This window comes from Siniperca chuatsi, linkage group LG10 (genome assembly GCF_020085105.1).
Source record: "Siniperca chuatsi isolate FFG_IHB_CAS linkage group LG10, ASM2008510v1, whole genome shotgun sequence".
Taxonomy (NCBI): Eukaryota; Metazoa; Chordata; class Actinopteri; order Centrarchiformes; family Sinipercidae; genus Siniperca; species Siniperca chuatsi.
Genome location: NC_058051.1, coordinates 21,197,881 through 21,210,643, shown reverse-complemented (window position 1 = coordinate 21,210,643; position 12,763 = coordinate 21,197,881). Strand labels below are relative to the sequence as shown.

Here is a 12,763-nt window from a genome sequence, read left to right as displayed (position 1 = left end):
TTTCTTACCCACCCATTACCTCTTTTCAAAGAAATTATGACTCACAAGTGCTTCTCATGACTTGTTGCGCTGTTTTTTTCCGATACTGATCCACGTAGACTGACAGCACAACACTTCAGGTGCAAGATTTGACGGGTCAGGTTTTATGTTTCTTTGGAAGTATTGTCTATTCTTTAGGGTCCGTATTTGCCTAAACACTCAAGTTAACTTCCTCTTTTATAATAAGGATAAACACTATGTGTCCCAACATCTGAAACCTTAATGTAGAGTTACAATCGGGGCTTCACATTGGTTCTGCAGGTTTCTTGCCTTGTGAAGTATTTTATGGTATATAAAGCACAAGCTTACTGTACACTGGTTCTACTGGTTGGACAGCCTTTACAAAAACACACAGGTACTGTGTCTCTTTAAAAGTTTTTTTTGCAGAGGGTGTTTGCTAAGTCTTGTGCACTGTGTGAATGTGAATGCAGATGTTAAGGTAGTGGTTTGGTTGCCTGAGAATTATACCTGATTTTTATGTCCATAATAATCCCAGATAATGTAATAACCTGTCAAAATAAAAACGTAAAATTATTTAAACAGGCCTTAAAAGATACAGGATGTCACTGTATTTTCAGGTATAATACCTTTATAGTAGTACTTTTTGATGCCATTTTAATTACATTTCCCATAAATTGCCTGACTATTTACATTATCAGTTGCTGTGAGCTCATTTGCCCATGATGATTAAAATCAACAACCAATGTGAATTTCCTTTCCCCAAACCAAACATTTCAGATATTTTTTTTCCATGCACGATAAAGATTCCCCACACGACTGGAACGCCCACTCACCACAACATCTATGTCTTCATATTTGCAACCAAAACAACACCCCTCTGAGTAAAGACACCTTGTTTCCTGCCCTGAGCAATGCTCAGAATGTGAGTGGAAACAACTGATAAGCATCGGCACATGAGGTGACCTCATGGTGATGGGTTTTTTTTTTCAACTATTTCAACCTGTTTTAGCTTTCCGTTTTAACTGTGGCTACATCTACTGTACCCTATCTCTACACACATGTACACAATAATGCATGGGCTATGTGTATGTGTTTAGTGCGGTTATATGTTTTTATTTAATGGATGAAATAAACCACAAACCAGATAATTTAGGTAATGCCACAGCAGCTAGTTAAGCTAAACCAAATCTTTTATGCACTCGTGTTTTTATGTATCTTTACCTGAAGAGCTTAAGTGTCCACTGCTCACCTGGCTAAAAGGCTTTGCCAGATGCTAAAAGAACAAATATTTGATAAAGTCATCTGCAAGTAACTAGCAACTAGTCTCTCAGATAAAGGAAATGGAGGTTCCTCAGATATGTAGTGGAGTATAAAGTTGTAAAGTACCTCAAAGGTGTACTTAGGTTCACTACTTGGTACTTACAGTCTACAATGAAGTATAAAAGTATTCACTCCCCTTGGAAATTTTCATGTTTTATTCTTATACAACATTAAATCAAATGATCAACAAAAACAAAAAAAATGATGTCAAAGTGAAAACAGATCTCATTACAAATATAGTACTAATTTGCAGAAGTATTCACCTCCTCCAAGTCAGTATTTAATAATTGCATCTTTGGCAGAAATTACAGCCTTGAGTCTGTGTGGATGTGTCTCTGTCAGCTTTACATCTACTTTGCAAAACTGCAAATCAGACCATTGAAGCTTCTTCCAGCTTTTGGCAAACTGTAGCCGAGACATCATGTGGGTTTTTTTTTTTTTTTTAGGAGTGGCTTTCTCATTGCCACTTTCCCATAAAGCTGTGAAGCACCAGGCCAACTGTTGTTATAGGTTGGTGTAGATTTTTGTCACAGTGTCCTGATATTACTAAACCAACTTAAGAATTCAACAAAACTCAGGACATAAATTAGATGAGACAAAACAAAACAAAGCCTAACCCATTCATGTATCAACCAAAATTAACCTACAGATAAAAGAACAACATGTGCTCATTGTTGGTAAAAGTTAGGTGCCTGGGAAACTGAGATGAACTGTGAGCCCTGTGGCTTTCGATGGTATTTCACTCCCACTTCTGTCAGGCACAAAGTCACAGCCCTGGAAGTGGCTGGCAAACAAGCGAGACACAGACGGAGCAAGAGATGCACCGCCCAGCTAACGTTAGCAGGACAGACACACGAGAGAGGAGAGCACACCCGTTTACTTGGTAACTGTTCCCGCAATTCACTCTCACGGTGTTTGTTTATCTTTTTGTGGCCGGACGGTTACTTCCGCCTCGCGCATCGAGGTCGTAGACATCGAGACTTTTGGGACGAGGGGGCGGCGGGACCCTTGCGCAATTTGCGGACTCGGCCTGATGACACGCGTTGGCTGCACACAGGTCTCCATTTAACTAATTATGTCACTTCTAAAACTATTGGCTGCACCAGTGATGCTTTGTGTCATATTTAAGGGGGGCGGGGCGGGGTCGAATACTTGCAACAAACATGTGTTTTGTAAAATTCAAATTAATTAAGACCACTTTTGTAGACATGTGTTATGTGTGACATGTGTTTTCACTTTGACATTAAGGGGTATTTCTCTGTTGATCAGCGTAAAAAAAAGCCACATGAACTCTACTTCAAAGAGGAGTGATTAAATTTTATATGACTGAAGGTGGGTGTCTTGGTGAAATGTTTGTATTGCTAACTGGAACCGAGGGGGGAGATTGTAGGCTTACCTGGGCTTTGTGTGTGTGTGTGAGTGAGTGACTAAAAGAGAGAGAGACAAAAATCTTCTGGGGCCTTCACCATCACTTCCTGTGGTGGGTGTTATCCTACAGCAGAACATCCTATTTTTAAGTATGCTCCACTAGGCTTACGAGCAGTGCACGTTACTTTCTGCTAATGGGCGTCAACACAAAAGTGGCCTCAGAGAGGAAAAAAACGGGGCTTGAATTCAGAGTCGTTTCCTCCTGATGATGACACGGAGCTGAGGTCGCAGCGCATAGTCATCCAAAATGTTGTTGTTGTTTCTTTACATAGGCCCTCATGGTTTAGTCATTTCGCATGATCTGAGAACTTGGGGTAGCTGATTACCCCACAAGCTGTCATGCAGAGCGTCTCGGTGTAGCAGCTTAACACAGAGGATACAGCCATTGCACACGTTTTGGATCTTACCCGCAGAAAACCATGGCTTCGCGAGGGCACAAAATCCTGGATTTTAACTACGCAAATCTCCTAATTTCAATGTTTCATTTGTTTAAAAGGCGCATTGTCACCACGGTGGCATTTATTGGCGTCATGGTGTCTCCGCTGTTGGGATGTACCACGACATGTCAGGTAAGTTTAAATCAGTGTTGCTACAGAGTGGACCATACAGTAGAGGCGTTAGGGTAGTACCTGGGAGAGATCACTGTAAATATTTAAATAAGATTAGATATATTCTATCCAAAACACTGAGAGCAAAATATTGTGATAAGTGCATGGTGGGTAAATGGGCAAATCCATATGCCGTTTTATGAATGGTTGATATTTCCTTGTCTTTCTTAATATTAGAGAAATACATCTGAAAATATTACACAAAATATATCCAACAAACATCTATAAGCATTTCAAGATTTCTAGATGTTCTTAACAAATATACTATCTGCAATACTGAACAAGAAAGTATAACTCGTCTGTTCTATGGTGGCAGACTGGGGAAAAGACTGGCGAATTATATATTGTGCAAAACAACACATGCTATTATCATTGAGGGGGGGAAATATTATCACTTGTTTTGAATGTAATGATAGCAATTTATGTGCTATTAACTTTTTTCTTTTTATAAGGGGTATTTTATATTCAAAACAACATTTCTTAATTAATTCAACCTCTTTCTAATTGAAAAATGTTATTTTGATTCTCTAAATATGTAACACTTAAGAGTCAGTAGTTTTTCTCAGATGTTTATCTGAAGAAGTCAAAATGAATCTTTATTTTTTATTATCACTTTCTGATGTAGCTATTTTTCTTTTTGTTAAATGAACTGGTATGACATTCACACATTGTACATTCATTTAACTAAATAAAAAAATGTCTTTCTTTTTTCCTTACTTTTAGATGGGAAATCAAAATGGTAAGTTTTCTAATTAATATAGGTTTTCTCATCCCACAGCTTAATTTCACTGACTACATGTGGAAGCCATGTGTGCTGTACTAATGCTCTTTTCTGTCTGGACAGATTATGCTGAGGGACACTGCCCTGTGAAACTGACCTCAGCCCTGTCCCAGGACCCTTGGGGGGGTTACTCAGAATGTGTCACTGTCCGTGTTTGGATGAAGGCTGACGGTACGGAGTCACACCATAGCTGCAAAGTCCATTTTGTTCATCATACATTTCATCATCTCTAAAGCTTTCAATGTTGCATGTCTGACAAAATGCTGAAACTTATGTCGCACTGCTTTCTTCCAGACTTCCTTAAGGCCCCAGAGATTAAAATTCTCTCCCCAATTACAGAGATAATTAGGCCTACCATGAAAAAAAGGAAAAACAAAGAAAAGGTTGGATTTATTTTCTTTGTACCTGCCCCAAACTCTGTATATATGCAAAATGTCACTAAGAGCCTACAGTTCATTGTAGTTCAAGAGGGTGAGGTGCAATTGTATTATCTCTTTTTCTCTATTCTCTCTTTCTTAGTGTGACAATGTAAGAAAACTAGGTGATACCAGAGTCAAGTGTTACAGGGGTGTCACACAGCTGTTGCCACATAGCAATACCAGTTTTGCTGTGGTAAGTTGAATTTCCTGTTTTAGGCTCTAAAACACTGAAGATGGTTTTATGAAGATAATTCTGATGATTGTGTATTTGTGTTCCCTATTATTTTTTTTTTTGTCCAGTGGGAGCTGGTGCATGATTGTGTCAAGGCTGAAACAGATAGTGTTGTTTCTGTGTCCTACAAGACCACATCAACGAGCTGCAATGTCAGTTACACAGTACCAGGTGTGTGTTTAGGATTTCTGGCATCAGGCCTCATGTTTTGGTTTCATCTTTCCTTTCTGCAACAAACTGATCTTCCATTTGTTTGTTTTTTAATACATTCTCCCTGATTCTTTCTCCATCAGAGCAGCCTATAGCACAAAGGCAAGGTTAAGTGTCTTGTGTGATGTGTCCTATCTCAGATGGGTGACAAATTTAAAAGGAAAAAAACAACATAAATTGGGCTACCATGAGCCTCCAGAACAGCTACAATGCTTCTTGGTATAATTTCTACAAGTATCTGAACTGATCTAAATGGATCAAACAGAATTGTTCCAAAAAATATTCCCTCATTTGGTGTGTTGACAATGGTGGTGGAGAGCGCTGTCTCACACATCTGTCCAAAATCATCCATATGTGCCCATTTAGATTCAGATATGGTCACTGCAAAGGCTGAAGCATATGATTCACATAATTTTCATACTCATCAAAACATTCAGTCACCCCTCATGCCCTGTGAATGGGGGCGGATTGTTATGCTGGAAACAAAACAAGTTTTTCCTTCAATGTGTTACCTGTCTGTATGTTTTGACCTGCCAAGCGGTAATGATCATAGCCTGTTGCTATTTTTCTTTTGTGTGTGCCACTTAGATCCCATACCGGACTTTGATCTGTCTGTGAATCAATCGTCTAAATCCATCACTGTCATTGTGGAGTCTGGAGACAAAGTCCATGCCAGATGGTGTTACCAACAAAATGCAGTGGACTGCACTGGCGGGGCACTTTCCCCACCAATTACTGTAAGTATCAGTGGCACATTTTATCTGCATATATGCACTTGTACACACTAAAAGTTTTTTTTCTGTAATGTATTTGTGTGTTCTTTTCAGATTGATCCATCTCAGTCTCGATCAGCTCTTGTTAAAATCCCTTACCTGCTGCCCTGTGTGTGCGTGGAGGTACTTTCTGCTCCCAATACTTTTTTGATGCAGGAAATATTATTATTTTGTTGAATCAGTCTGTTTTTCACGCCTGTACATGCGGTGTCTGTGTTGACAGGTATATTACACCCATACAGATGCCCGGCGACAAAAAAAGTGCCCATTTCAAAAGAAAAGCCTCGCAGGTGAGTGTGACGTATGATTCATGTCAGAGTCAGATTGAAAATAATAACATCTTGTGGGGACTTTTTGTTACTTTACCATTGTTTTGTAATTGACAACTGAGATTCAGAAATACAAAACAGGGGTGTTCCCCTTCATCTGTTTAATGGGTGTCTTGCATTCTTTCACGAGACCAGAAAACAGAAATCCCACCAGAGGCTATGTTTTAGATTTCGTTAGAATTCATAACCCTATCATTTACTGTATATGTCATTTCCTTCTGTCCATTTCTAACACGACACACAATCACACTCTGTTATTTAGAGGTATTTAAAAATATGGCTAATCTAATGTAGGATTCTGCAGTGTGAGATGTTATCCCATTCCTGCAGATGGGCCTGATGAATTTACTGGCAGGAAATAAAGCAAACGTAGCCTTTATCGCAATGACCTAAACCTTGAATCAAGAGCATTTTAAATGTGACCCATTTAGCTACTTTTCTAGTTTTGGAGGGGAAAAAAATTAGCATAAAAATCTTTCATTTGGCATGTTCTAATGCCTCAATGCTACACTGCTGATCACAGGGCTCACTGTACATCAGCAGCTTTTGTAAAAGTGCACAATCTTATAGGTTGTAAACTAGTATACAAACTGTAGTGTCTTTTCACATTGCTACATTTTCAAAAAGATATAAGGAAGAGAACATAGCCAAGCAAAGATGTTAGATGAGGTAAAACTGGAATTAATTATAGACACAGACTTGCTCCTGTTTGACATTTTGTTTAGCGCCCAAATGTTTCAGCAAGGCACTGCCATCAGTGTTTTAGTTGGAGGTTTTTTTTGTGTTTTTTTGTTTTTGTTGTTGTTTTGAGAATTATATTCTGAGGAAATCATGAGTTTTAACCAAAATTCTAATAATAATAATAATGATGATAATAATAATAATAATAATAATAATAATAATAATAATAATAATAATAATAATAATAATTAATAATAAATTACTAAGTGGTATCTAGCCATGCAAATAGTTTTGGTTTAATGTGTGTCAAGGTTTTAAGAACTTTGTGGCACTTACAGCACAGAAAAAGGACATTTGAAAAAACTCATCGATAATAGACCTCATTGTGTACAGATTTCACTGGAACAATTTCCCTCTCCTTTTACTGAAACTAATAGCAAAGAAAAAGAGGGCATTGTCTCTGGAAAGACAAGTTGCTTTTGTGTTGTGGTTTGAGGGTTTATGTATGTTATTTCCTGTTTTATTTTGAAAGACTCCCCTTCCCTCATGTGTTGGGTAGTTTTGCTTCCTGTTTTTATTTATTTTTATTATTATTATCCTATTTTGGCTCGGTTTTGTCTGCCTTTTGGAATTAATGCTACCTGCCTATAACCTATTTGTCGCCTGTCTCTGCCAGTAAGCTCTTAATAAACCACTCAAGTCATTGTTCTGCCTCCTCTGTCTGCGTTTGGGTCCTTTCCCTGTTTCCTGCTTGCCAACGGTGTGATATTGAGGTTTTCAAATTACATTTTTCTTTTATTTTTTTTATTGCTGTAAGAGGCACAAATTTGAAGGAAAAGTATAGTATTTTGGGAAATATGCTTATATCTTGCCGAGAGTTAGAAAAGATCGATACCAATGTCATCTGTACGGTAAATATAAGGCAACAGCCTAAAGACTGGAAAGAAAACCTGCCTACCAGCACCTATAAAGCTCACTAATTAATGCTTCATATCTTGTTTGTTTAGTCTGAACAAAAACTGAACTGTAAAAATGACAAGGTTTTACAGGGGGTTATGTGCTGGACAATTTCTTGACCGTGACACAGTGACGTTGCCAAGGAACCAGCGGCGAGTCCAGAAAGTCGCTATTCCCAGCCAAGAAATATCTCCAGCACATAGCTTAGCTCGGGGTGACAGTTTTACAGAGGGTTAAGCGTTTGCCTGGTTTCCAGTTTTTATGCTAAGCTAATGGTCACCTGGCTGTAGCTTTATATTTAATGAGCAGATATGAGTGGCATCAATCCTTTTTATCTAATTCTCGGCAATAAAGCGAATAAGCGTATTTCCCAAATTGTCAAACTATTCCTTTTAATTCCATTCACCTCGATGGCGGTGAATGGAATTAAAAGGTTTGACTGTTTCAGAGACAAATATCCTAATGTTGTCAGTGTTGTAAACATCTGTGTCCATATTGCCTCTACAGATGTCAGAGATGTTTGGGCCTCCTCTAAAGTCACACTGTATGAGTCAATTTTCAAGTTGAGCTCTCAGTGTCCTGTCAGTGACCTGAAGATCTCTGCGTCCCTCTGCTGGTGGCAACAAGAACACCTCTGCACACCTGTACTCAACTCCACACTGGAAGAGAAGGGAGGTGGACCAAACCTGGTAAGTTTGGCAGGACAGCAGTGGTATTGGTGATAGATTCCTGTGTTTTTATTTAATCTCTTTGTAAAGCACTTGGTCAATGTTTGTTTTTAAATGTGCTCCAGAAATAAACTTGACTTAAAATGAATAAAGCTTTCTCAAACACCCACTGTGTCTCCTCAACAGATATATAGCACATCTGAAGTGGACAAACACCCTCAGATGTGTGTGCAGGTGAGAACTAGCCAAATGTGCTTGCATTGATATAGTGCATCTGGAAAGTATTCACAGCGCTTCAATTTTTCCACATTTTGTTATGTTAGTCTTATTCCAAATGAATTAAATTCATTATTTTCCTCAAATTCTATAAACAATGCCCCATAATGACAGCATGAAGTTTATCTGAAATCTTTGCAAATTTATTAAATAAAAAATGAAAACAAAATCAAATGTCCATAAGTATTCACAGCCTTTGCTCAATACTTTGTTGAAGCACCTTTGGTGCTAATTACAGCCTCAAGTCTCTGAGTATGATGCTACAAGCTTGGCACACCTATTTTTGGGCAGTTTCTCCCATTCTTCTTTGCAGCGCTGTGAATACTTTTTGGATGCACTGTATACCCAGTTGCCTACCTTTTTGTTGAGTTGCAGATTCACATGTGTTTCATTTTTGCAGTTTTCTCTACAAGGCAGCCATCATATCTCTTGCCCCTTCCAGGCTGGTGAGTCACACAGAGGGAGCTTATTTTGTTTATAGCTGTGCTAAGTCTCAATGTATCTATCTGTTTCCCTCTCTTGACTCCCTCCTTGTCCTTCACAGATATGTCATCATGGGAGGTGTATATTGGACCGGGCAGAAAAAGTGTGTTTTTGTATCTCACCTCTTCTGTTCCAGCAAAGTTCTCCGCTCAACTCTGCGTCCTTAATGAGAGGGGATGTACACCCATGGGGCAGGTCCACTCAGTAACAATGGTAAACATACATATGTGTTTGTGAGAGAGAGTGCTAAAGAGACAACAATTTCAATTGTTAATGAGAGCAAATATGACTCTTATCAATTTTACAGGATGGAAATACTACTCAATCGAGGATAAATGTGCCTCTTCACTTTCTTGCTGAGAAGCTGTGTGTGCAGGTCAAGTACATGCCATAACTTTGTGCAAGACTGAGAGAGGTCTTTCTGGACCTGGTGCGTTACCTTTTTCTTTCTTCTCAACAATTTCAATCTGCTTTTCTGCAGGTGTGGCAGTCAAATCCTGCTCTTCGTGGTAAAAGAATTCTGTGCCCAGACTGTAAGTGTACTAAAGAGAGAGACACACACACACACACACACACACACACAGAAGCCCAAGTGTACCAACATATGAACTTTTGAGTAGCAATCCATGCATGAATGTACACACAACTCCTACAAAGTAAATAGACACATTGCCTTTTCTGTGTTTCTATAGACACGCACAACAGATGTGGTGTATATGCTGTGGCAGCTTTGATATTTGTGGTTATTGTTTCATTACTGGGAATTTTCATCCACCGTCTCACCAAGAGTGGAGCTGCAGGTTAGTTCAGTTACCTCCTTAAATACTATTTCAAGGCAGTGGTTGCATGTCTCCATCTTCAGATTTCAAATAATTTTAATTACATTGTATTGCCTTAACAAAATAATACATTATTTTATTCTTCTGTCTTTTCCCATATCTCTAGGCTGGCTTTGTATCCAGAAGCCAGTGTTGCTGGTGTGCTCATCAGAGCAGTCAGCCCATATCTCTGCTGTGTGTGCTTTAGCCTCAATCCTGCAGGGGGAGCTAAGTGCCAAAGTGAACATGGCTTTGTGGGCCCAAAGCTCTCAAACAAAGGCCGGGGTCAGGAATGGAGTGGCAGATCTGGGTCCACTTCCCTGGCTGTACGGGCAGTGGGAATCTGTGCGTAAGGCACAAGGGAAAGTACTGATTATCTGGAGTCCTGAAGCCAAGAAGACCTATGAGAACTGGAGGGTGGAGAGGGAAAATGTGGATAAGAATGTGAGAAAAACGGAAGATTGCAGCAAAGCAAAGGTGAGACATGAGACAATAAGAGTAGAGGTGGAAGAGGATTTGAAACAAAATGAAAGAAGCCTGGCAAAAAGCAAAAAAGAGAAGGCTGCAGGAAAAAAAGATTGTGTTAAATTATGTGATGATAAAGACTGGTACTCCCAGAACGAGCCCTCTGCTGTGATAGCACCAGTGTTTACGGCTGCTCTGGCCTGCCTAGAGGGGGAGCTGCAGGGTTGCAAAGGTCAAGGAGTGGCCTTTGTCTATTTCCAGGGCCTTTGCCACAGCAGGGACATTCCGAAGGCCTTCAGAGGTGTCCCTCGGTACTGCTTACCACAGGATTTCAGGGGTTTAATACAGGAGCTGGGAGGGATGAGAAGGCAGACAAAGGCCGGTAAATTCAGGAGGCACTGCTGGCCCAGACTCCTGTCTAAAGTGCTGTCAATATGGCTGGCACGGCAGCTAGCCCAAAAACTACAAACACTGGTGCCTCAAATGCAGGGAAATAAAATGCAAGGGCCGAGTGTCACTTCATCACTGAAAATGATGTCAGATAAGACACAGAGCAGGCTCAAGTTGCCACTGGCAGCCAACAGGGCAAGGCCAAGACCTGTACAAAAGCATGAGCCTCTCCACGGGTCACTATGGAGAGCAGAGAAGCTTTAATCTCAGGTTTCACGTTTCTGATGGGGACAGACTGGAAACAAAATACGTACATGAGACACGGGGCCTGATGATCCATTGTGAGCACTTCGGAGCCAATCACTCTGCAAGAACTATACATTACTTGGTGCTATCATATCAAAAATGCCACCACTTGTTTTGCATATTAAGAAGAGAAATACTGTCCTGTCCCCTGCACTTAGCCTCTAACAGAGGCTCTTTATGTTGCTCTCCTGACTGAAGCCATAGTGAACACCTGCCTTATCTCTCTAAATAGGCTAACTGCTATGAAAAACTGTTTGCAAATTACACCTCACTTTCTTCATGAGTGCATTTAATGTTTGAAAATGTTGCGTGCACAGGTGAGAAACTGTATGAATGCTGTTTACAGGAACATGCAAATTTGCATAGGATTTCCTAAACAGATGTTGTGCCAAAGCTGCCCCAGGATTTTCAGTGTTAATGCAACAGGTGCAAAGAGGAAATTACTTGTGCTGATGTGTGCTTGACTATTTGGCAGTTAATTAATGTGGACATGTGTTCAAGTGTTTTACATATTACATAAACTGTCTGCAGCCCTATTATTAAATATTTGCACACATGCTACCTACTAAAAAGTATAAGTCAGTGTTTTATTTAATTTTATTTACCGGCATACTGCACTTTTTTTTTTATTCAGTAAACATTTAATTGTCCGTTGAAGAATTATTTGTACAATGTCTTAAGTGACTCCATAATTTGTTTTTCCTGTTTCAAGGAACAATGTTGGGATATTAGCCTAACACTGTTGGCATTATACAATTCTGTATAGAAAATAATAAATGCTTTTAATAAAAAAGATTCATGTTTATCTACAGAAATGACTTGTGATGACAAGAAATGAGAGGCAAACCTGCTTTTTATATAACTGAAATGTTTTTTTGTTTTTTTTCTTGTTATGAGTCTCTATTTTATAAGCTTCATGTGTTTCCTGAAACCTGTTTATTCAAATGAGTTATGTGGAACAACTACAACATTGACAAGACTCCACTACTGTGGAGCTGAGTGACAGGTCTGCTAGCCAGGATTAATGAGGAAGTAAATCATCACAGTAGATAAAACACGGGAACTACCCATTACTGCAAAAACATCCAAGTTCAGCACGTAAAGGTTAATCTCGTGTCAGGCGAGTAACTTACTACGTGGACACTGAACTAAGACAGATTTTTCATAACCTTTTATTAGGCTGATGTAAATTCAAGGTGTAAATCATACAAAGTATGAGTAATAGTCATAAAATGGGGAAAAAAGGTTATTTATTCTGCCAATACAGTATCAATTGACTTTTAAGTTTATATGAAAACAGGATCCCCTACAAACTAGGTCAATTTAGTCACATGGCTTTATTATAATAAAGAGCTGAATGCAGAGTTTGAGTGTGTTCTTTGGGCACGTGGCTATAATGGAAAACAAATACGTTTAAGATCCACAATGATTTTGCATTTTTGCACACTAACTGGCCCTAAGGACCACAGGCACACAGTTAACACAGATGTTAGGGCTTCATAATGTGCAGCAGATAAGCAAGACTGCAACTTATCTCTAACCGTGGATTTAACTTACCTACTTAATTAATGATTAAACTTCAGCAATCCAGCTGAAAGATTTCAGTTAGATGTTAACCG

At 39.2% G+C, this 12,763-nt stretch overlaps 1 protein-coding gene across 1 annotated transcript; it reads left to right on the top strand.

Moving 5' to 3' along the window:
* The first annotated feature begins 1,948 nt into the window (after positions 1-1,948).
* LOC122883385 lies at positions 1,949-12,508 on the top strand. Its single transcript, XM_044211973.1, has 18 exons — positions 1,949-2,203; positions 3,245-3,317; positions 4,080-4,095; positions 4,201-4,308; positions 4,432-4,520; positions 4,657-4,749; positions 4,857-4,959; positions 5,587-5,735; positions 5,826-5,894; positions 5,995-6,061; positions 8,246-8,427; positions 8,593-8,640; positions 9,083-9,128; positions 9,227-9,378; positions 9,473-9,541; positions 9,647-9,698; positions 9,858-9,965; positions 10,111-12,508. Exons 1-18 carry the CDS (start codon positions 2,052-2,054, stop codon positions 11,100-11,102), a joined length of 2,568 nt encoding a protein of 855 aa, XP_044067908.1. The 5' UTR covers positions 1,949-2,051; the 3' UTR covers positions 11,103-12,508.
* The last annotated feature ends 255 nt before the right edge of the window (positions 12,509-12,763 follow it).